At 39.6% G+C, this 25,675-nt stretch overlaps 2 protein-coding genes across 2 annotated transcripts in view; one reads left to right on the top strand and one right to left on the bottom strand.

Moving 5' to 3' along the window:
- Positions 1–12,933, top strand: part of GPAT2 (glycerol-3-phosphate acyltransferase 2, mitochondrial) — a 49,555-nt gene extending 36,622 nt beyond the window's left edge. The window contains exons 14-18 of the mRNA XM_072402850.1: positions 3,441–3,511; positions 6,482–6,743; positions 9,659–9,792; positions 12,172–12,249; positions 12,333–12,933. Of these exons, the coding sequence (XP_072258951.1) occupies positions 3,441–3,511; positions 6,482–6,743; positions 9,659–9,792; positions 12,172–12,249; positions 12,333–12,626 (839 nt within the window). The 3' untranslated portion in view covers positions 12,627–12,933. The remainder of the gene's footprint in view (positions 1–3,440; positions 3,512–6,481; positions 6,744–9,658; positions 9,793–12,171; positions 12,250–12,332) is intronic.
- Positions 12,934–14,721: 1,788 nt separating this feature from the next.
- On the bottom strand, positions 14,722–24,161 carry LOC140324751 (oxaloacetate tautomerase fahd2, mitochondrial-like). Its single transcript, XM_072402849.1, has 5 exons — positions 23,878–24,161; positions 22,577–22,793; positions 20,712–20,771; positions 19,502–19,664; positions 14,722–14,849 (listed from the first exon to the last, which is right to left on the bottom strand). Exons 1-5 carry the CDS (start codon positions 24,135–24,137, stop codon positions 14,737–14,739), a joined length of 813 nt encoding a protein of 270 aa, XP_072258950.1. The 5' UTR covers positions 24,138–24,161; the 3' UTR covers positions 14,722–14,736.
- Positions 24,162–25,675: the final 1,514 nt, after the last annotated feature.

Here is a 25,675-nt window from a genome sequence, read left to right as displayed (position 1 = left end):
TTAAACGGGATATATATAGCACCAACATACTACACAGTGGTGTACATTACATACAAATGTTCTTTATAATATTGGCGTTAACCCTGTTTTAGTTGCCATCCCCCACTCGCTCCTCCCCTCTCATGTCGTAGGCGAGCAGCAAATGGATTTATTCTCATTTTTTTCCCTCTTCATTAATGTAAATTGCTGCATCTCCCTCAATCCTTTTGTCTGGGAGCCTTTTGAATGCTTTGATACGTTTGTGATTTGCGTACATAGTTGAAGTGATTCTTTGTCAGATGACAGCTCCTCAGAACAATGCAGAGGGGGCTGCATCAATGTTAGAGATGGTGGCACCTATATAGTGGGGATATGTGACCATCCCTTCCCCCCATGTCATGTCAGGGACACTTATACCTTCTTCACATTCTGAAATATAAGGATATAGCCCTTTAGATTCTGTTGCGATATAGATTGACGCATCTAGACATTACAAAGCAAGTCTTGAATATCGGGTACAAAAGTGAGGATGGCTGAAAGTATGACTAATAATAAAAGTAGGACATTGACAGATGTTTTCTTTCTTTCAAAGTATAAAGGTATCCATAGGTGTCAGATACCTCCTACGCGATTCTTCAAATATCACTTCAGCAGTTTTGGACAACTTTTGGTCTGTATGACGGGCATACAGGTGCACCTTAATAAGTTAGGATATCATTGAAAAGTTTTTTTATTTCATTAATTCAATTGAAAAAGTGAAACTCATATATTTTATATATTCATTATATTATATTGATACATTTTATACATTTATTTCTTTTTATTTTGCTGATTATGGCCTACAGATGATGAAAACCCAAAATTCAGTATTTCAGAAAATTTGAATATTACAGAAGACCATAAAAAAAGAGAGTTTTTTTAATATGAGAATCTTGGCCAACTGAAAAGTCCACATATGCACTGAATACTTGGTCGGAAGTCGTCAATCAATGTGGTGAGGGTAATGAGCCTGTGGCACTGCTGAGGTGTTATAGAAGCCCAGGATGCTTTGATAGTTTCTTTCAGCTCGTGTGCATTTTTGGGACCTGCGTCTCTCATCTTCCTCTTGACAATACCCCATAGATTCTTTTTGGGGTTTAGGTCAGCTGTGTTTGCTGACTGTCCGCTGTTTAGGTCAGCTGTGTGATACTGTCCGGTTCTTATTGGGGGTCCCAAAAGGACCATCAGAGATAAGACAGATAAACCTGAATTAGAAAGATTTATTGTTGCAACAGAGAAAATCAAATGCTTAGCAGGTAAAGCACAGAGATTGTAACTTAACCCCCCTAGCGGTATTCCCGAGTGTGGCTTGGGGTGATTTTTTATGTACCAAAAGCGGTAACCCTGAGCCACACTCGGGTAGCATTGTAAAGATCCTACCTGCTCCCCACGATCCAGCGGCGTTCTCCAGTGATGCTGGCCGGCTTCTGTGTCCCCTAGCATTGCATCCCCGGTGTGATTGATGGAATGCGTGAAGCGTCGGTACTCTGGGGAGGCGTGGCCGGGCAGGAAATTTAAAAGCAGATTCCATTGTAATCTGCTTTTAACACATTGTTCACAGTAATAAAGTGATAAAAAATAAACCCAAATAATAAATAATTAATAATACTAATTTAACAATAATATTGCACCCTTGTTTGTACAGATTTCAGTGTTTTTGATTTGATTATATTATTACATTTATTGTTATTTAATTGATTTTGTAATTATTATTTAATCTATTATAATTTGTGATTTGTGTTTCAAACGTATCATACCCGGGAACTATTCCTAACAATTACGGGCATACAATATTAAACAACAAACTTCCATGCAATGTACAATGTACCGCTTTTGACTTGGAAAATACTGACATAATCAGACCCCCAGGAAGGTTAAACTTAACCTGCCATAGCTTTCTAATTCTCTCCATATTTCCATACAAAAAGTGTTACATTTTTTGCTTGGTCCTTTATTTTACATTGTAGGCTATAATTCTTAGGCATAATTCACCAAAATATGTCCAATATTTATTAAATGTAAACATTTAATATTAAACTTTAAATAAAAAACACAAAAATCTGTTAAAAAAATTAGTGAAACTTGTAATGTAAGTGTACAGTAGCATGTTTAATATATATTAAATAATTATATAAATATAAATTATATAAAGATTTCATTGTATTGGACTCAATATAGTATTTTGTATTGAATCCAATACAAAATTATTTGAATTTCCTGCCGATCCTCCCACCCGCACTGACGCATGCACCAACGTCACCTGGAAACCCCAGAGATTGTCTCTGCAGTTTGCGGCTGAAGATCAAAGAGGAAGGACGTGTCCCCAGGACCTACAGGGACCAGCAGGACGCCGGAGGACGCCGACGGAACAAGGTAAGTGGATTTTTTTTAAATTTTAAAGCGACCCCGAGTGTGACTCGGGATTACAGATTTTGCAAGTAAAATCCACCCCGAGCCACACTGGGGATTACTGCTAGGGGAGTTAAACAACAACATCAATCTTTATAGGCATGCAGAATCACTCCTGTATAAGGAGTGCTATTAGGCCGTTATCTAATTGTCATTAAGCAGATTGTCTAACACTCGGAAGTTCATATAAGCATAATAATGTCTTAACACTTTTGGCACAAAATCTACTGTCCGCCATCTTGGATTCCTGTTCAAGCTGGTTCTAACCAAAAGGGTCTTTTATAAGCCTTCAAGGCCATCCTGTACTCAGCTTTCAGGGTCACCCCTTTGACTGTTTCTGTTGCTGCTCTCTGAAATCAATCAAACAAAGCACTAACTGTTCTTCATATAAGCAGAGTATATTTTATAGTCTATATATGGGCCCCCTATATTTTAATCACAATACCATGGTCATTAAACCATTATTGGTACTTTTAGCAGTGTGGGCCAAAGCCAAGTCCTGCTGGAAAATATTATCAGCATCTCTATAAAGCTTGTCAGCCGAGGGAAGCATGAAAGGTCTTTAAAGCACTGTGGGTGGAAGGGGTAAAGGAGAGTCAAGGCGGGGAGTACAATGAAGCTAAACTGTCATAGGCAAGGATAGGCCAAAACTACAGGAAATAGGGGCAGGTGGCCTGCAAGGTGAAAAAAGATTCCTAAAGTTTAAATTGTTAACAAGCGAAGATGGAAGGAACTTCCTCTCAAGGCGGCCAGATGGAAGTGAATTTGGACATTCCAGGTCGGTCACTTTTCCACTTTGGAGAAACTTCTACCAGGTGAGTTCCACAATTTTGCGATACATTGTTTTGCAGCAGTGAGGACATAGATCAGCAGGTGAAATGGATGGTTAGAAAGTGAATCTGGGTGATGCTTACCATGGTATTTCTGTGTATGCCCGCACCAAAAAGTGCACCAAGTGAAAGCAAACCTCACATCCTGTTTAACCTAATTCTTCTTTTGGCTTTGTCTTCCAGCTGCAGTGTCCTGCTCTGCGATCATGGGTTCGCATATGGTTTCAGCACTTCTCTTCCACAAACACAGATCTGTGAGTACATTGTGTACACTTAGGGGGAAAACCATAATCTCAGAAGGGATTTCTGCCAGGAGATGGGACGTGGTAGTACAGTGATAATGTCCCATGAGCCACATCATCCACATTACTTGTAATTTATGGTTTTTGGGAAAATTGTTCTCATCATTTGTTTTCCTTTACACATAATGCTCACTAAAAATCTATCTTTGTTTTATGAAATGTGATATTACGAAATTCTAAATATAGCTTATGTACTTTTGCTTTGCAAATACAAACTCCCTAATTTAAGAAGCATCAAAACATTTGCTGGCTGTTGTTAAGAAAGATTGTGGTAGTATATTAATAGAAAGTAATAAAGATTTCCAGTACAGATAGGATCATGCTCACAGTGTTCTCAAGGAAATATATCCTCTTCCTTTTGTGCTTCGTCATCATAATGACTGTGTATTGCCATGTTGGGTTTATTATTGTCATTAACCAGTATTTATGTAGCGCCAACATGGTATGCAATGCTAACACAGTCCGTAGTTTATATAAACCTTTTCTAACACCACCATTCAAACTTTACAACTAAATTGATGTTCTTAGAAAATAGAATTTATGGTCCCAATGTATAACAGGTATTCCTGAAAAGTATTGCAATAAATATTTTGTGCTAAAGCAGCATAGCAATGATTTGAGGGTTCTAGATTCCTTGTTTTGTTATACCCAAATCTGATATTTATACATGGGATTGATACCAACAATTTCTAATTTTCTACAACAGTTTATTTTTCTCTGTCCAGTGTCTTGACATTCTACCTACTTTGTCAACACCATTGCTGCTGATTGTAGCACTGAAGCTGCTGGGGTGGGGGTGATATGTTGGACTTCTGTACAGAAACTTCTATTCTCACACAAAGTTGGGCAGCTTTGGAAACAAAACTAAAAAACGGTTTTCAACATTATGGTTATATGACCTGATGGTATTGGTCTCATTTTTGAAAAAGTAGAATTGGTTTTTAAGGGGAACATAGGTTCCACTTTTGAAAATTTTCAATCAGCCAGGGCATTATTGCAGAAAGGAACAGGCGATGTCCCTGGTGCAATTAGCCTGCTTTGCTGCCTGATGTCTTCAGGTAACTGTCATGCTCAGTTCCGGCTTTTTAGGACTAAAAAAACACCGGCGCACCTGCAAAAGAAGTAACGTTATATTGGCCTGGCCAATCAAGAAGAGATCCAAAGATTGGATCTAGGAGAAGAAGAAGGAAGGAGATAGTATTTATTGCCCAGTGATGGAACAGGGAAAAGTTAGTATTTAGTTCTGCAAACACAGAGAGAACTTGTATGGAGTTTGCAGGTTCTCCATGTGTTTGCATGGATTTCCTCCTGGGTACTCTGGTTTCCTTTTACATTCCAACAAACAAACAAGGAGTTCAGTTAATTTGCTTCCCCTTAAAATTGGCCTTAGCCTATGGTAAAGCCATATGACTGTTCTAGGGACATTAGATTGTGAGCCCCTTTGAGGGACAGCTAGTGACATGACTATGGACTTTGTACAGCACTGTGTAATATGTTGGTGTTATATAAATACTGGATAATAATAATTATAAAATGACTGTTTATATAAAACTCATGGCCTGTATGTGGCCCTATCTGTTTGGAGTTGGACAGCCTTGATCTAATTATTCATTTATTTTGTGGGAATCTTTTGAGAAAGTTTGACACCATCATTCGGTTATGTAGTTGGCAAAATTGGGAATTTTGTTGCTAAAAGCTTGTTTCTAGGAAGTAAAATATGCAGCTTTGACTAAAATACTAGGTTATGTGGAATTGCCCATTGGGGTCTTAGAAACCATGCAATCCACACCCAGTAAAAATGGGTCATAAAGTCCTCAGGTGCCCTTGTGCACCTGCAAAAAATACTATGTCAGCCCCTAGCCATGATTAGAATCAGGTATTCCAGTTTAGATGCCAATGATTAGGATCCCCATTACAGAGTATGCTGCTGGCCTTGGTTGAATTGAAAGCTCAGATAACTGGGTTCAGAGCTTCCTTTTGCTATTGTAGTCTCTTTGTTTATAGACTGCTTTAAACTGCATTTTTGTAAAACTGCTTGCAAAAAACACGAGACTGAACTGAGCCTGAAGCATCAGAATATTACAATATTTCCCCTACATCTCTAAAAAAAAATGTGACACATGGCCAGATCTTCATATGTGTATTCCCAAGATCTGGCATTGTGCAGAGTGCTCCTGATGATGAATAAAGGTTAGTATAGGGCAGGGGTCAGCAAACTTTTTTGGCTACTAGGCCACTTTAGGAGGTCAAGAAGGCACACTAGGCCGGACTCCCTCTCGAGTTCCGTGCTGATGGTTTGGCCTGTCCAGGAATGCCCCTGAAAGGAAATCCTTCTGCTCTGCAATGCATACGGAAGAGAGGGAACGCCCCTGAAAAGAAAATCCCTCTCCTCTGCAATGCATACCCCCGCATGCGGCTCAGGTTCGGCGGGTTGCCGACCCCTGCCGGACGGGATTAGGCCGGATCGACCAGAGGGGGCGTTAGGCTGGAACGGAACACTGGCTAGGCTGTATCTGGCCGCCCCCTGGTATAGGGGTATAGAGAGTATTAGGAATTATTAGGAGTATAGGGGGAGTCGTACCCAGCAAAGAGGATAACGTGGAGTTCCAAAGCCATGAAAGTATGTATAGTTGTGATATGTAGGGACGTTTAGCAGACATGATGCTTGTGGGAGCTACAGGGTTCTATTCCTTCTGTAGAGCAATAAAGAGGCTCATAATCCAGATGTAGGTGGCCATGAATGGCCTATATAGGAACAGTGAGGCTTTGCATGTAATGTAAATCTAATTCTTTCGACTTCATGTAGTCCTTACTTTGCATTGTTTAATTATATACTTTGTGTGATTTGTCTAGATTTGTGACAGGCTTACGTTAATTATGTTCTGAAATCTAATATTTATTTACTCTGCTGTGTTTTTATAGGGTGTCTTCTTATCCAGACTCCTTTCTGAGTTTCCTGCAATGACGAAAGATATCCTCCTTCATGGGTTTGACTTGGGATTTTCTGGCCAGCGCTGGGACCTCATTCGTCACAATCTCTTCTTGTTGCGCAGCTGCGTGAACCTCTTCACAATACCATCAAATGATGTCTATGTACTTTGCAAATCATCACACGATGGCATCAAGGAGCTGGCACAAAGGAGTGCCGCCTTGCTCCCTGTCTTCCTGTATGAAGCTGTAGGAGGTGGTATCATAACTCAAATTCTGGTTCACAATGTTTAATGCAATTTATCGAACTGTGATTGGAGCAATTATCCTTTATTATTTATAATTAAGTTATATAGTTCTACTTTTACTTTGCAACTGTGCAAACTATCCTCTTCCTGGTCCTTTTCCAGTGACATTACATAGTGTGTGTGTTGGTGGTGGGATCCCACTAGAAAAACATGAAATACACATACCTATTCACTGCATCCTTCCTCCAGCACACAGATTGATTTTGATTAAGGGACTGATTTATTAAAGCTCTCCAAGGCTGGAGATAATGGCATTTCATCAGTGAACCGGGGTAATCCTGCAAACCTGGAGTAATTTCCTTGAAGTCACCTGCAATTAGTTAACAGATGTTTTCAATCTTGGACCAGATTTATTTCAGGTTGTATGGATCACCCAGATTCACTAATGGTGTATCCTCTCCAGCCTTGGAGAGCTTTAATCAGACCCTACGTGTCTGCTTTTCCAACACACACATACATTTGGTCTTTTACTCCTGTTTCTCCTCAGCACACGCATTGTTTTTTTCCCTCTTATCCTTCTTTAATGAATAATCCTCATTTACCTGTGTCCTGCCTCCAGCACACAAACATAAGTCTTTCCCATATCGTTCTTCCTTAGCAGTTACACGGACATTGGTCATTTCCTTATATCCTTTTGCCAAAACATACCTACCTATATCTTTTATCGCTCCTGCAGTACTCACACAATGGTTTTTCCCCTGCATCCCTCCTCCTGCATACACACATCTTTATCTAGCAAACAATTTCTAGTTTCTTCTTCAGAGACAGCTCAACTGCAGTAGTCATACACTCGCGTCGCACAAACTGCATATTATTATTATTAATAATAATAATATTATTATTAATAATAATAATAATAATAATCAGGATTTTCATAGCGCTGTACATTAAATAGGGGTATGACAGACAGATACAAACCAATGACACAGGAGCAGGAAAGGACCCTGTCCAGAAAAGCTTATTGAACACAGTTTGTAGGTTTAGCACTCCAGGTAAAGCTCAGTTCAATAGTAATTTGTGTCCCCTCTTCAGAAAGTAATTTCTCATTACTATCTGTTGAGTAGTCCAGGAAACATGTCCGTAAATGTCATGACACACCTTGGTCTTTTTATAGTATCCTACCCCCAGCACATAGTCATTACTCTTCAGTGTTCATGTCCCTTCTTTATCTACTCATTGCTCACTCCCCTTGCTATCCTGTAAGTATCAGGTACCTAGCCTATGTAGGGTAACCCTGAAGTGTTTAGTACCCAGTGTATGAGCTTTGGGACTATTTTTACCTCTACTCCTCTTCTGTAAAACTGTTTGTGTCAAGAGCTCGATTCCCAAAACACTACTTTCTTATTACTCCGTTTTGTAAATTGGTGCCAGATGCATGATGAAGGACATACAGTATGTCCTCCTATAAATTACCTTTGCACACCTCTCTTGTATATATAGTTTCCTCCCATAGCATACCCTCCACATTCTTTTCCTGCATGTATTGTATCCTGTGATACCCCCATATGCACATATTGTCTCTCACCATTTATTCTCTAAAATGCTTCTGTATATACTGCCGACTATTATACCCACTTCATGTCCACACATTCTACCTCTGTCATATTCTCAGCACTTTTGCTCATGCACATACTACCCTCTGTTATACCTTCCTACTCATATCCTGCACATATTGCCTCCTTTCATACCATTCACATTTTTTATTTCTGCACACACTGCCCTCTGTCAAAACTAGTGCACTCATTACCAGCACTTACAGTCTCCTGAGACTTTTCCTTACTATTGTTATACGTGGCTAAAAATTAGTGGACACCTGACTATTACACGTAAATATTATAGCCAAAAGTATGTGGATACACAGACCTTCTCTATTGAGTCAAGTGAATCGTATTGCTACCTTGTTAGTAAACAGACATCTTAGACAATTGTGTGGTCTCTTTGTAGTCATGTTGGGACTCGGCTCTATAAAGACATAGTTTGACCACTTTGGTGTAGTGGTGTTTTGCACAGAGTCACGCAGATCCCAAAATGTTTTGAGTGCTGGCTGGGATAGAAGTCAGTTCCAGATCTCCCAAAAGTTTTTTTTTTGGCTTAATTCACATAGACACACCTCATAAATATATGGATAGCCTTCTTAGAAAAGAGGAGGCTGCTGCAGCCAAAAGGGGGACAACTTTAATGTTAATGGCCATGGTTTTAGAATGGGATCTCCAACATTTTATTACAGGCTTAATGGTCAGATTGCCACATACCTTACTGCTATGTACACTGATCAGCCCAAACCACTGGCAGGTAACGTGAGTAATGCTGGTGAAGGGTTGAAGTATATTTGGAAGGAAGAGAAGGTTCTTGAAGATGATGTGTTTAAAGCAGGAAAATTGGGCAAGTGTAAGGATCTGAACAACAGGTGTTAACTAGTATCCACTGACCAAATGTGGCCCAGAAAGGTAAACTAGCAACAGTATTATGGGCACCCAAGGGTTTCATATCATGTAGCTGTACATGTGCATGCCTTACCCGTGTAGCAGGGTGCACTATGTGAAGAAGGCAAGCCAATGGAGACACTGTGACTTAAATGATCTGCTGCTGATGTGTCGATGCCAGATACCACAGGACACCTTCAGAGTGTCACCCTTGCCCTAATAGGCCAAAGCTGGTTTGGTGGCACAAAGGATAACTACACAACATTAGGAAGGTGGTTTGAATGTTTTGGTTGATCCATGTATATCAGTGTTTGTAAATATATGAATACAGAATAGGCTCTGGCTACAGAACATTTATACTGAGTACAAAAATATTTTAATCAGAATAAATCAATGTTGTTCCAATGACATTAACACTTTTTTTTTCCTTATACCCACAGCTTGTGTTTTGCATGCTTTAATGGCTCAAATACCCAGCCTGTGTCTGGTGGAGATTTACTTCACCGAAGAAGAGCTGATTGAGATGATGATGGCTCTCTGTTCCCTGCTTCCCAAAAATATCCTCCTTCAGCCAGTATGTATGTTTGAGACCTAGGTCAAGCCATCCCTACATTTGTTTATAAGTTTGGGAAGAATGAACAAGGGTTTGATGATCTGTCATCTTTTTGGGAGGTTCTCTTCCAATAATCTTTAATAGTCAATAGTGACACAAAAGTTTAAATAGACTTTTTTTTTATAATTTGTTGAAATATTTAGCAGGAAAATATTTAATAAATAATCTTTAAAGCACCCAGCAATCTCTATGCTATCCTCATTCTTTCTTCTACCATTTTCAGTCCAATAGGCTGTCCTGCTAACATTGCCCCACTCTGCACAGCTGAGAGATTGGGTGCTGCAACAGACAAGGCTGTTCCACAAGTGTAACCAACCAACTGGCAATCTGCACATTTACGAGATTGGGTGCTCAGTCATTTCCATTTGTGGAATGTCGTTGGATACTGCAATGCCTGATCTTGTACATGCGCAGAGCAGGATGGGTAGAATCCTCCCAGGCTTCTAGGACTGCGGTCGCCAACCTTTCAGGCCTCACGGATTACTAAATTCATAATTTTATTACCTGCAAACCAATTATTATGAATTTTTATTAATAAGATAAATACATTTGTAAAAAAAAGGATAGCCTGATGGTGCCTGACAAGGACTGTGGAGGCTCTGATTTATTGATCAGCTCACCGTTAAGTGAAGTATTACTATTGTTAGTATTATCATTAGTTATTATCATTAGTTCCATTATCTTTGGTATTACTAAAGAAATGCAAAATATTTGTTTACTTTTTCCCACTCATTTTGGGTTTATTTCATTCCAATCTAAGACCAAACAAGAAATGATAATTATCAAAGTCAAACTATTTGATGCCATTAAATATAACAGTTAAAGAAAATACACAGTTAGGGTCATACTTACTTAAAAGAGCATCTGAGAAATAAATAAAATAAAACAATTGGATGAGAATCAGTGGAGCTGGGTGACTGTTGTAATGGTGGAAACAATACTGAAGCGTATGACTCGACAATGGTTGCCTCATACAACTTAAGACTACATTGACGTCACATTGCGCCTCCCTTGTTTCCCGTCTTTAGTACAGTTTGTGAATTTATTGCAATATAAAGGCGAAAATTAATAAAAGAATATAGGAATTTATTAGAATATTATTTTTATTTTAATATTAATAAAACAAAAATTGTCCAAAATGTGGACCACAAAAATTTTCTCGTGAACCACTGGTTGGCGACCATTGTTCCAGGACACTTATTCCAGTTGACAGCAGGATTACCTTTTTTACCATTACCATTTTTTTTTTTGCTATGGAAAGAAAATTGAAAAGGGTGGACAAGCTACCCTTTAGCCTAATAATCAATTTTTGATGATAAGGCTTCTTTATAAGCTGTCACGGCATCCATTCGGCTTTCTTGTCTTTTAAAGGTTGTTTTTCTTTTCTCTATACATTTGTTAAATTAAAGCAGAAGTGTCAGTCATTGTCATGTCAAAGCAGATATGTCAGTTCTTGTCAGCTAAAGAACTGATTACGTGTGTATATATATATATATATACAGTGCTATGCTGTGAGAGTTATTATAAAACTCCAAAAGATAAAAAAAGATTTTTTTTTCATGTGTTCACTTTTTAATGCATATTTATAATGCATAAATCTTAGCTTGCTCAGTTTTGTCAGCTAAACACTTAGGGCTCCATTTGTAAAACAGGAAACCTGAAATTCCCTGGTGGGAATCAATTACTGCCATTGAAACACATGGACCTGCAAGATTCCCACAAGGGAATATTTTTCCCTTATTGTCTGAAATTCATTGCTCCATTGGTTTGATCTCTTCCCAGTATTCCTAACCAGGTGCAGTGCAATTCTTCATATGTTAATATTTTTACTGGGTGCTTCTGTATATAATTCAGGCCGATCATGGCTTGTGGCAAGAAAAAGGGAAAAAACATTTTAACTATTGCCACAACTGTTGCAAGCAGACTTTGGACCAAAAAAGCGGTCCACTGTTTGCTTTTGTCCCCCCTTTCTTCTCTTATTGCTGAGGTGCCACAAAATTAAAATCTCCTTTTTGATAGCTTCTGCTAGCAAGGCCAAGGTAACATCATCCTCCTTTTTTGTAAGATCCCTGCATTCCAAATGTCACTGAGAGGACACCCCAAGGACTGCTGAATTTTCTCATGTTATTTGAAGTGCTTAGCATTCCCTGGGACCTTGTCGGTGGCTGATGAAGTCACTCCCTGCAAGAGGGTAGCTGAAGTAATGGGGGGTATCTTTTTTTTTTTCCAGTACAGGTGTGTATGTGATATAGTAAGGAGGAGGGGCTGCACAGGTAAATTTCTGACTGTTTATGTAGTCCAAGGCATTTTAAATATCTTCTGTCTTTCCTTGTTTTGCAGCCATGTCAGCCCCTGTATACTATGTGCCAGGATATTCTGGACAAGCTGGTTTACTGTGGCCTTCTTGCCATGTATGAAGTAAGGTTCACATTCATGACAGACAGTCATTTTCATATATTAGTTGACAGTAAGCTGACATAAGCTTCTGTATGTCTTCTCAGGACCCCGATGCACCTCTAGCTTGTGACACGGGAAGAAGGTGTTTTGTAGACAGACTTGCATGGAGATCTATTGATGACTTGTCAGACAGTGACAGCGACTTCATGGAAGAGAAAATAAAACGACACTACAAGGTATGGCATGGGTGGGTGGCATGGATGACTGCAAGATCTGCATCATTCATTATGCAACTGTCTGTGTACCTGGTGAGAGTTAGGGGAAACTTTTTGAGTACAGACTGGCTGCTCTATCTGCCTAATGCACTGCAATTGTTTGTCATTTCAAATGCTTTCTAATGTACAAATCTTTACATTTCCCCTTTTACTGAAAAATTATATTATACCGCTTTCCTGATTCTCTGCCATTAACTCATTATGAATAAAGTCCCAAATCAGTATGCAGAGGGTTTTATACTAATGGCTTAAGGGGAAGGGCATACCTAGCTATAGTGACACAAGGACTTTCGAAAGTCACTATTTGCATTAATTCAGGTTGTAGCAGGGAATTGAGGAGTCATCCAGAAATTCTAAGGTTCACCTAGGTTTTAATAGGGTGTTAAAAAACCTGTCTAAATCTACATCATAATATAAACTAACCTAGAACTAACTGTTGTCTGTTTCATACTGCAAACAGGGACGGGGCACGTTTTTTTGGAATAAGGCCAGGCCAGGGAGTTAGCAGGGCTTCAATGAACCATTCACAGAGATCCTCAGACTTGCTGACCAGGACATTGATGACTAGAATTGGAGGCACAGAGGTAAGTTTACTTCCACATCCACCCTAGCTTGGCATGCACACGGCAAGTATAATAGTTTTTCATGGAGTTGACTTTTATCATAAAAATTTGAAGGGCAGGAAAATAATTCTCCTTCGAAATTGGTTCGCCGAAATTTTGCAGGACCATCGGAAGTTCGAGGAAATTTTCGCAAGAATGTCAGAGGCATTCTCGCTCATCCCTAATCTCTACTAAGTGGCAAGATAGTGTATTACGATCAGAGAAACCATCTGAAGCCATCTGGAGAGTGTTAGGACAGAATGGAACCTTGTACTCCTGTGTTCCCAAATACAGAAGGCCCTCCAATGTCATCTCATAGATTGGTATAGAAACGGATCACCTCCAAAGATTCACATTTTGTTACTTTGCAGCCTAAAATGCACACCACATATAACTTTTCTAAGATGTGTTTACTGAATGCAATTTATAACACTCAAGTAAAAATAGAATCCAGGGTTCCTCCAGAGGTTGCTAGGGGTTCCCTGAACAATGAGCAATTTGTGTCTCCCAGGTCAGTTTAAGTGACACCAATTATATTTTTTATTATTAATAAAAATAAATAGGATTTATATAGCGGCAACATATTATGCAGCGATGTACATCAAATAAGGGTTTCAAATGACAGACAGATACAGACAGTGACACAGGAGGAGGAGAGGACCCTGCCGAGAAGAGCTTACAATTTATTAGGTGGAGTAAGTATCACACAATAGGAGGGGAGATATGTAGTGGTGGGTGAGTAGTGAGAATTTGGGAGACAGAAGAAGACGGGTAGGTGAGGTTGAAGCGTTGGGTTTTGAATGCTCTTTTAAATGTACAAAAAGTAGGATCAAGTCGAATTGGAAGGGGAAGACCGTTCCAGTGAATCGGGGCAGCACTAGAAAAGTCTTGGAGTCGTGCGTGTGACGAGGTTATCAGTGAGGAAGTCATTAGTAGGTGATTGGAGGAGGGGAGAGAGCAGCTAGGGGGGTATTTTTCTATTAGGGCAGAAAGGTAAGTGGGACAGGAGTTGTGGAGAGATTTGAAGGCAAAGCACAGGAGCTTGAATTTTATTCCAAGGTGAAATGGATGCCAATGAAGAGAACACCAAAGACAGGCAGAAGAAGAGGAGTGGTGGGAAGGCTGTGTATGGGGTAGGTAGGTGGGAAGACTGTGTATGGGTTAGGTAGGTGGGAAGGCTTTGTATGGGGTAGGTAGGGGGGAAGGCTGTGTATGGCGTAGGTAGGTGGGAAAGATGGATGAGTCTGGCTGCAGCATTCATATTAGATTGTAGAGGGGAGAGTTGGGTTAGTGGAATACCAGAGAGGAGGAGGTTACAGTAGTCCAGATGAGAGGAGTGTGTACAAGGAACTTGGTGGTCTCTGGTGACAGGTAGGACATATGAAATGTAGGGTTTGATTTGGATTAAGCAATGTAAACTGACCTCAATGCCCTATACGTACTTGTACACACATGTAAATGTTTTTTAAAAGTGAAGAAGCATGTTACTGAACATACACAACATGTTTTCTTCACCTCATTGTCTGCCCTTGCCATGCCTTTATAAACAGCATTTCCATAACGTTTGACAATTACATTATTATAATTATTCCCAACATATCTGTCTTTCCCAACACTCTGGGAATGAACACTCACTTAGAGACCCAGGCTATGAGACTTTGTGTATTGAAGACCATCTGGTTTGTATTACTGTCCTGCACGAGGTTCCCATTCACTCGGCAGCGAATTCCAAGTCCATGAGGGTCTAGAAAAAAAAAAATAGGAGGGGTTGGTGAATTTTTCTGTATACTAATTTGACAACCATATTCAGCATAGCATTGTTGGTGTTGTGTCACAGAACACTTTGTATATCAGATGGTTATAGCAATAGAGCCGTGTCAATAAGTGAAGATTATCAGTATGTGTTTGTTTTAATGAGCATATGTAGGAACCCTACATTAGTTTAAATAGGGCTTTCAAGTCCAGTTTTAGTATTTGGTGCACTGGGGTGTACAGGAACCATTGTGAATGAATGGACAAGGCAACACACATTAAAAGACATAAGCGTGCAAATTGTAACACACTGCAGCACATAAAGATGTAAAGAGGCTTTAATGCACACAACAATTTTGCATTGCCAAGCAATCCTTTGAATACTGTTAACAAGTAAAAATAACTTTTTTTTTTACTTTTTGCTTGGCATTTTGTGTTCTCAGTGTGATGGAACTGACAGCCCCTGCGGCACCCATAATCACCTCCCATAGCTGCACAGGTAGATAGATTCTCCCCATAGCTAGGAGCATGAATGAGGAGTCTTGGCTGTCAATTGCATGTGGACCCCAACTACAACTAATCTATCCTGTGTCTGTTCAGGTTTGTAGTGCACATGTGCTATGAATGGGATCAGGATTTAGGGTTTTGTTAGCTGGGTGCTGACACTCCATAGGCCTCATGCAGCTCCTGAGAACAAGCATTGGACACCACGGGTCTCAGACTTACCTCTAGGTGCACCAGCAGTAGGATTCGGCTGTGGGGTGTGTATTAAATCATATTACTTAGAATTTCCCATTTAGAGCTGGTTTACATTGGTGGTTATGAAGGAGTGCGTACCTCTTCTCAGTCACCTACAGCAAATTTGTATATAGCAGTTGCAGGGTTTAATAGCAATTGTCATGTGTTCAGCTATATCTAAAGGGACAAATGACTGCCAGCAATGAATAATGCTTGTACCCAGCTCTTAACATTCTAATCTGCATTGGATGAGATGTTACCCACATATCTGACAGCACACAATCATTTCTGTGCTCCAGTATCTATGTACATCCCCTGCAAACTAAACTGCTAGAAGAGATCCAACTTTTATCACTTTATTCCCAATGCAGTTTTAAAACACTACTGATTATGTTTCGGTAGCTGCTCACGATTGCTGCAGTTTGCTGGCGGCTAAGCACCAACCTGAAGTCAAAAACTGATTTGCTTTTGGGATTCTGACTGCGGAACGTTTTTCTAGAATAGCAGTTTTATTTACACAGCATCTCTGATCTGATATTTTGAAAGCTAGGTATCACTTGCAAGGGAGGGGGGTAAATGTCGGCAGAGCAGAATTGCACATACTACAGGTGCTCTGTGTACTTTGATGAAGTCTGTAGTACGGCTCAACGTCTACAACTGATTAATCGCTCTGATGTTCATTGCCCTGGATCAGTGGTCCCTAAGATTTCCTGGCAGCAGGGCCCGGTAACAAAGAATTACATTTTGTTCGGCCCGGTATATGTACAGCTTACACTATTCTCAGCAGCTCCTGTCAGCACACTAGCTGAGAATAGCAGAGTAGTAGAAAAGACAGACAAGTTTAGACTGCCCAGCTTCGTGCTAAACTCTGGCAGCGACTCACTCACTCAAGGGTAATACACTGCTTGGCTGTGCTCTGGCTGCCACTCCAACCATCTTTCCATCACTGGAAAGGGATTTCTTTCCCTCTAAGAGAAGACTTTCTTCAACTTCTCAGTAACTTCTTTCTGAAAACAAGTTCAACTTAAGTACACCAACAGGAGACTTCTACCTTGGCAGGTACTGCAGTGGGACGAAGTCTTTGACTAAGCCAAGCCCAATTCCACTCCGCATGCGTGAGATCGGTAATTTTTTTCCTATTGATGAAATGGCTCCTTCTCCTGCTCCTGAGCATGTCGGGAGCAGGAGCAGCCAAGAGCCTCCCGGGATGCGTGACGTAGGCATCCCGGGAGGCTCTGCACTCCCATAAATAGGTGATCAAGGTTTAAGGAGGCTGTGTTGCACTCTTTGCTTTCAAATCCTTTTTAGATCTAAAATTGGCGACAAACAGCAACGGAGGACATCGTAAACAATATCCAGCATCCAAGTTGCACATCTTTGATACGGCTGAGAAGGGCTGACCGTGTGGGGGAATGTCAATATACTGGTCATCAAGCACTTAATTGGTTTGAAAACCATACGTACATTTGATTCATTAAAACCAAATTGCTCATAGCAAAAAACAGTGACATACAAAGTTCTTCTCAATTAACGATGACGCGTCTGAAGAAGCTATATGTCTACTTCTTCAGGATACAAATGAGACTTTAGCTTGAATAATCCTAAAGTGTATAGAGCTTCCCCAGATATGAAATTGGCATCAAACAGCAACGGGACAGGACATGGGAAACAACATCCAAGCAGCAAACAAACTGCTATTCCTCATGTTTGTAGGTTAGCTCCAAATCGGACAACCAAATGCCTCCTATTTTTTATCTTCCATTTCTATCCCACAGTATTAGCTTTCAATGGACTACCCAAACTTTTGTCAGCCTGAAGAAGTGGACCTAAAGCCCCCGCGAATTGATGTTCATTGAGACAAAGTATGAACTTTGTATGTCACTGTTTTTGCTATGAGCAATTTGGTTTTAATAAATCAAATATATGTATGGATTTAACTATTTATGTAATGTTGATTATGTAATAAAATATATTTTTCTTTTTTTTGTAAACTAAATTGTACATTTATCCAGAACATGTGCCTTAAAAGTACCAATTAATCTTGTTGGTTTTTTGAATATTTGTATGTAGGGATGTGGCACTTTTGGTACTATAGACTAAATAGCTGGAAAGTTTGAACATTTATATATTTCATGGAGTATTGCAGCTGGATTTTGTAGTTCTGTGATGTTTTCCTCCCGTGTTCTCTCTACCGCCCTCCTTGCCTCCCTCCTTGCCTCCCAGCTGTCTAATTGAAGGAACTATGGTTTCATGGCTGTAACCACCTGGGCGTTACACTGAGGTCTAGATTTCTGTTCCAAAAGCTTTACACTGTTTTTCATGAAATTTTTTTTTTTTTTAAATTGTAGACCTGTAACTTACAGAAATATGTCCGAACAGGGTTCTAGTAGATATCATGAATATAAAAAATGTTTAAAACACACAATCATGTAAAAAAAAAAAATTACTTTTAATAAAATTAAATAAAAGACACAAAAAATCAGCTTAAACAAGAATACATAAATAAATGAAAAATACTGAAAATGCGATAATTCGGTATACTGTATAGTAATATATTTTTCTAAAACACCTCCCTAGTGTCCAACGTCACATACCTATAGACAAAACCACATAAATATATTTTCTATTATTTTGTATTGGATTGGATACAGGACTTTGTATTCAATCCAATACAAAATGCGAACAAAATTCAAACTCTCATTTTGTATTGGATTGAATACAAACTCCTGTATCCAATCCAATACAAAATGAGAGTTTGAATTTACCAATTACATACTTTGTATTTATTTTTAATTATTTTGTATTGGATTGGATACAGGAGTTTGTATTTGATGTGTTTGAATGTATTGGATTCAAAATGTGTTTGAATGAGTTTCAGTTTGAATTTCCCGCACACGCGCCGACGACATCACGCACGGAGGGAGAAGAAGCTGGCCGGCTTCTTCTTCTAAGCCGGCCAGCTTGGTTTAGAAGAAGCCGGCCGGTTTAGAAGAAGAAGCTGGCCGGCATCTTCTTCCCGGAGAGGACACCCGACGCTGGAACACGACCGATGGATGATCGCAGCGGGACCAGGTAAGTGATCGATAAACTCGAACTTTTCTCACTGTATTTTCATACAGTGAGAAAAGTTCGGGTTTATCGATAATTGTAACTTTTTGAAGTTACCAAGGTCGGGCTTTACGGTCGGGTGGTTAATGTCATTGAAATATTAATAATAATTTTAAACAGGATTTATATAGCGCCAACATATTACGCAGCGCTGTACATTAAATCGAATTGTTTATCTGTGCATAAGAATCTGTATTGATGTTTTTTTATTTGGCCATGTTATCACTGTATTAAATGTTTTTAATTATGGAGCTTTCTCTCATCCTGAAGAAGTGTATGCGATCCACGAAACGAGTTGAGGATAGCATGTTTCTGTTAGTAGTATGCTGAAGAAAGCATGTATGTTTGTATACATGCTAGTACTTTTGTGTTGTTTTAACTAAAATGTTTTTTAAGATAATTTGGTCATACCTAATAAATTAAATGTAATAAAGTATATAGTAAAAAAAGTCCTTTTGGACAGAAAAATATTAGACAAATGGTGCCCTAAAAGTCCCAAATATTTTTTTAAGTATTAAAGTATCGAGATGTGGCTTTGGTTAAAAATTAATGTAAGGAACTTCTGTTAATAACTTGCAGATAAATAGCTGGAAAACTTGCTATGTCACACAGAGTTAAGTTGTGATAAGGCACAAAACCGATATCTCCAAAGTATATGTTCCAGTCTTGTGCTGGCAAAAGAATCTGAGATTGAAGTGGTACAATTGCCTTATGTATAGAAATGTTATTCACAGTTGTGGTAATACAGCCTCATGAACATCGACACACAAAGACAGCACAAAACATTCACTGCAGTACCTGAAATGGAGTCTTTACTAACCAGTGCTGGCCCAAGCGGACAGAAGGTGTCAAACGTTTTACCCAGCAGCCACTGCTTTCCATTCTTCATCATTTGCCAATCACGGGCGCTGACGTCATGAGCGACGGTAAACCCAGCAACGTGTTCCATTGCATCTTCCTCCTGTGTGAGTGTAGTATTATTATTATAATTATTACTCAGTATATATAGCACTGACATATTACGCAGCTCACAATCTAATGTCCCCACCATAGTCAAAAGTCATTACCACAGTCTAAGGTCAATGTTTGAAGGAAATCTGATTACCTGATTGCATGTTTTTTTTTTTTTTGGATTTGGGAGGAAACCGGAGTACTCAGACCTACAGAAGGGACATCGCCTGTCTCTTCTGCAACAAAAGGACTAGGCCTGGTCAAATTTTACTGTTTTAATTTAGTTTCCCTTATACATTTGTCTAAAGTTCAGCCTTAAAAGGGTATTGTGATTATTAAATATAAAAGAAAAGGACCCTCGGATGGGGTATTATTATTTTTCAGTATTTATATAGCGCCAACATAATACTCAGCGATGTACATATTCATGTGACTAGCTGTCCCTCAAAGGGGCTCACAATCTAATGTCCCCACCATAGTCATATCATTAACACATCAAGGTCAAATTGGGGAAAGCCAATTAACCTAACTGCATGTTTTTTGGAATGTGGGAAGAAACCCATGTGAACCCTGGGAGAACATGCAAACTCCATGCAGATAGTGTTCTGGCCAAGAGTCGATCGCTGCAAAGGCCAGAGTGCTAACCACTGAGCCACCATGTGATTAATAATAAAAGGACCAATGTAGTAAACAGAAATACATTTGAAGGGGCCTGATATCCATATCTGCCTATTGAGCTATCCACCTAAAAGTTTGGATTTACTTTACACAGCAGAGCGCCATCTTCTGGTTTTACAGTCTATGTTCTTTTATTCCATGGTGTATTTACAATGCACTGTATGGATGTAGACTTTGTTGATTGACAGACTGGGTCACTGTACGTTACCAGAACCGCTTTTGGTTTTAAAACATGTACCAGGAACAGTTGTTTGTACTGGATTTACATCCAGGTGCCTTTCAGCCCCTGAGCCGAGCACCTGCCATATTCCTAACAACCAACTTCAGCAAAAAAAAAAATAAAAATAAAAAAATATAAGCATTGGTTTGCTTTTCTTACCTTAATGTTTTTACCCTTCTTTCCAATAACAAAGGCTAGTTCCGCCTCCCAGTCCACTTGCTGAAAACACAACAAAATGATTAATATGATACATACGATCTTGTGCAAAAACCTTTCATTGGTAACTTCAAAACATGAACAAATAATTCTGAAAATACAAAGCAAAGTCAACACAAATCTGGGTTTAATTGCATGGTTTGCATAACAAAACAAGAAATTTATACTATCAAACAATGAAAAGGAAGCTCAGAAAAACACAACATTGAGTGATAGGTTATTATTATAGAAGATGTAGCAGGGCCATCTACTGGTAAGTAATAGGTAGTGACATTTATAGGTGAAACCAGCCATTCTTGACCTGTGCATGTGCAGGTCAGTGCAAGATGCTGGGGTAAGTGGCAGAAGATCTGGAACCTAGAAGAGCGGATAGGGACGGCGGCATCCACGGTGGAGCAAGCACAGGTTAATGTAATTAAAAAAATGCTATCAGACGGGCAAGTTTATTTTATTGCCGAAGGGACACCACTTGTCTATTTTGCAATAAAAAAAACTGATTACATTTTTCTGTTTTAAACATGGAGTTGGTGTATTCCAAAGATCAGTTTAATATCAGAGTATACACATCCAAAATAAACTGAATATATAATAGTCAAAAGGAAATGGGTATCACAATATTGTGGATATAGAAAGACTTAAGCGTAGGTTTCTTTTAGGTAGGTAAAGATTATGAAGGTTTTTTTTATTTTTTTACATATGGAAATTGTAGAAATAATATGGAGAGTAGAAGAAGAAATAGGAACACCGATATTATGTAATATTAAAGTGAAACCAAAGTTTCACAATTTTCTATCAGGCCAGTCATTATTGCAGAAAGGGACAGGCAATGTCCCTGCTGCAATAATTCCCTCCTACCTACCTGATCTGCGCATGTGCTCCTCTGTACTTGCCAGGACTGAATGAATTCATGCACATCTGCAGGGGAGTAACATCATCCTCCTTCCTGTATCTACAAGTCCTGCCTTCTCATGCAGGCACAGAGATTTTCCTGCAATGTAGGGATGCTGGAAAAGATAGTCTAGCATCTATTATTCTTCTTTCATGGCCATATCTGATTGACCAGCAACACACATGTGAGAGGGAATTAAATACAATGCAGCGTGTGAGCTCATTTGGTCCATGCATTAGATTTTCTGTCTATCACTTTGCTTCTATAAGCTGTTTGTATTCACCTATTACCCTAAATGCTACCAGAATTTGACTTGTTTACCTTTGTATTTAGTTGAACCTTATTCCTAGACAACACTTACCTTTATAGAAAGCTGTATGAATGATTGAGGGTGATGATTTCACTACCATTCCTTGTACTTGTCGGACAGCTCTATTTAGGCCTATATTTGTGTTGATACATAAATGTTCACTTGCCACTGATATCCTGGACACACAGGCTTTTAAAAAGCAATATGTGTCACATGTTCTAAAAGTAAAATGCTCCCCAATGTTCAGTGTAAGTTAAATCTATTAAAACAGCTCTGCAAAGCACTGACAATGTTCTATTGAAAACTAAGTGTCCCTGGGCACTGCTGGACTAATCAGATTATAGTGTCCCCAAGAAGCCGCCAATGCATTACCGTGTTTTATTGTAAAATTCAAATAACTTTCCCCCTAAAAATTGCCCCTAGGTTGTAGTAATGACATATAACTATGGCAGGGACATTAGATTGTGAGCCCCTTTGAGGGACAGTTAGTGACATGACTATGAACTTTGTACAGCGCTGTGTAATGTGTTGGTGCTATATAAATACTGTGTAATAATAACATCTATGTGTACACAAATTCTAGTTTACAGTCCTATCATAGCTTTGTACCTGGCTTTCAGGTGGAAGGACAATAGAGTCGTACGGACCAATGACTGAGCTGGGGAACTTGTTGAAGATGATGGGCTCTTTAGGAACAGGAACATTCTGCTCCAGACAGTGATCCACATAATTCATCCCAACACAAACAACTTTGTCTGGGCTGGTGATCGGAGACAGAATAGTAAGCTCACTACGGTTCAGGATGTGTTGACCGGAGTCCAGAGCTCTGTGGACAGGAAAAACGTAGGTGACCAAAACAATGAAATAAAGACGAAAATTAAACAGTAAATACATTGCTGGAATACATAAACAAGATCTGCTGACAGAGATAAGTTATTAGTATTTCTCTTTTGCCAGGCAAGAGCTGTGGAGGGATATATATATATACACACATATACATACAGTATACCAAAACGTATATAGAAATTATTTCAGCTGTTTGCTTGGAAGTCAGCTTCAAGCTTTCCTTTACTTCTCTGCATTTTTATGCAGTGCAGTTGCATTGGGGCATGTTTTAAAAAAGATTTACACCATTCATGCCCATAGAAGGGTGTGCTTGGCTGGAATCTTAACCAGCTTTCCAATTACTCTTCTTCGGCAGTCTCTCTTTGCAATTCTCTACACACTAGCTTCTATTTCCTACCATAAAATCAAATTCAAGCTCCTGCACTTTGCCTTCAAATCCCACTGTCCATTGTCCCACTTAGCTTTCTGATCTGAAAAAAATAAATAATCCCCTAGCCACTCTTTTAGCTCCTCCAATAAACAACTAGTGACTTCCTCACTCATAACCTCCTCACACGCACGGCTCCAAGACTTTTCTAGAGTTGCCCCGACTCTCTGGATTTGGTCACCTCGTCCTATTTGGCTTGCTCCTATTTTCTGCGAATTTAAAAGAGCCCTCTAAACCCAACGCTTCAACCTCACCTACCCTGCCTCTTCTGTCTCCTAAACCCTCACTACTTCCCACCATTCCATATCCCCCATCTATTGTGTGATACTTCCCCCACCTCCTAGATTGTAAGCTCTTCTGGGCAGGGCTCTTTCCTCCTCCTGTGTCACTGTCTGTATCTATCTTCCATTTGCAACCCCTATTTAATGTACAGCACTGTGTAATATGTTGGCGCTATATATACAGTGTTTCCCCGAAAAAAAGACCTACCCCGAAAGTAAGACCTAGCACTATTTTGTAAACCTGCCCTAATATAAGACCTACCCCGAAAATAGCAGTATTTTGTAACAAAATGTTAGGGATTTGTTACACTCTCAGAATTCACATTCTATAGTGAAGAATCTAAACAAGATTTTACCTTCTGGCTGTTTGAAAGGCCAAATCTCCAACTTCCAGGAACCCTCTCATTGTTCTCGGCAATGACGGATCAAAGGAATTTAGGTCAATGATTTTCTCCCCATCCACCTCCACACCAATTCTCTGGCCTGCAGAGGTGGAGCTCTGAAATTGAACCAATCTCATCCTAAGGGGTCGACCCTGAAAGATTCCTCGTCTGGAAAGTATACAAATTGGGTTTTGCTGGAGCAATCGCGCAGCACCTCTCACCCAAACTGACATCAGCTCTTGAAAAAAGAAATAAAAATGAATCATTACAAACAAATTTGATACAACGGTAAAGTCAAAACATATTTACAGATTTCACAGACACAGATATTTTCGTTGCTGGGAATTTGAATAAATAGCGATGCTTTTATGGCACAAATCTTCAAAATGCTGGGATTTGTGTTGATCGTTGCCATATTAAAGCCCGTCTTTGGGCAAAATCTCCTACCCAACCCAAATGTTCTATGGTGTCCTTTGCCTTGTTTAGTAAGATATCTGCTTTCCTGGTTCCTTGACATCAGTTTCCAGAAGATGGGTAGTCAAGTTGGACATCTCCATTGTGAGAGGAGCCAGCTGTTGGACAGGCAATAGGAAGTGTCCATGTCATGGAGATAGTGGTATAAAAACCTGGGAAATGACCATGCCAAGCATACACATAGGAGAAGAACAAGAGCCAAAGCATCTCATGACTGTGGCTTGAGGTAAGGGCATTTTCTCTTGCCTACAACCATAAAGAAAGAATTTTAAACCAGAGTGTACTGCCCATCCCACAGGTCTATTTCCAGTTACACCAGTTGCATATATTCCCATTGCTTTTGCTGCCTAGTTGGTCAATGGGAGGAAATAGAACTATCTGTGTTACCGGTCTCCAACACTGCAGCTTATACAGCACCGAGTGCCTAAGCAGTGAATTGCCAAGCATTAGAGTTGCCAAGTGGAAAGAATGGGAGTCATGTGATCCTCCAAGTATTTTCTTTCCCACTGACCCAAATACAGCTATGCAAAGGTAAGTATAAGCCGCCATAGGCACCTGTGCTTTGCAACCTGGCATTTGGAAGCACTGAGTAGTTATGTACAGATACCCCTAGGTATTTGCACTTTATACATATAAGAATCTGTTTTTTGTTGATATGGTCTGAATATACCAACTGTGCAATGTATGCTTGTACCCTTTCCTCCTCTCTGCATTCAGCAATATATGCTAACACAAAAGGGCTCCAAAGACCCAATCAGGGAAGCCTCCCATTGGGTCACATTCTGGCCTTCTCATTGCTGATCACCAAGGCCCCCGTGTGATATTGGAAGGACAGGGGTAGTGGAAAGGGTTTAGTTTGCATTGGCAAAGGGGTTGTGGGACTGTGTGTGTGGAGAATTAATGGTCGGACAGCAAGAAAGAGTGGCATGGCAAGAAGCTACAAACATGGGGTAACAGCAAATGGAGTTTTTATAGGGCCTATATATCCAGTTGCCCAAAGATGGGTGAAATTCCTTGACTGTACAGCATCTGATTGAATTCACCAGGTCTCACCAAACTGCAGTTGTTGATTAGTGGAGGGGAAAAGTTTTAATATTATTATTAATAAACAGGATTTATCTATATAGCACCAACATATTACGCAGCGCTGTACATTAAATAGGGGTTGCCAACGACAGACGAATACAGACAGTGACACAGGAGAAGCAGAGGACTCTGCACGGAAGAGCTTACAATCTAGGAGATTGTTAAAGTCAATCTTTACTGTGCTCATTAAGGGCAGAGTAATTGAGTAATA

The sequence above is a fragment of the Pyxicephalus adspersus genome, chromosome 2 (genome assembly GCF_032062135.1).
Source record: "Pyxicephalus adspersus chromosome 2, UCB_Pads_2.0, whole genome shotgun sequence".
Taxonomy (NCBI): domain Eukaryota; kingdom Metazoa; phylum Chordata; class Amphibia; order Anura; family Pyxicephalidae; genus Pyxicephalus; species Pyxicephalus adspersus.
The sequence above is the reverse complement of the archived record's forward strand: the minus strand, read 5'-3'. Positions and strand labels throughout refer to the sequence as shown.

Bases quoted from the DNA above. Each gene is read 5' to 3' on its own strand.
- LOC140324751 (XM_072402849.1), bottom strand. From the start codon at position 24,137: ATGTCAGTTTGGGTGAGAGGTGCTGCGCGATTGCTCCAGCAAAACCCA. The intron at 22,794-23,877 runs GTAAAATCTTGT...TCCTGTCCACAG, and splicing joins GCCTTTCAAACAGCCAGAAG to AGCTCTGGACTCCGGTCAAC. The intron at 19,665-20,711 runs GTAAGAAAAGCA...ACACTCACACAG, and splicing joins AGAAGGGTAAAAACATTAAG to GAGGAAGATGCAATGGAACA.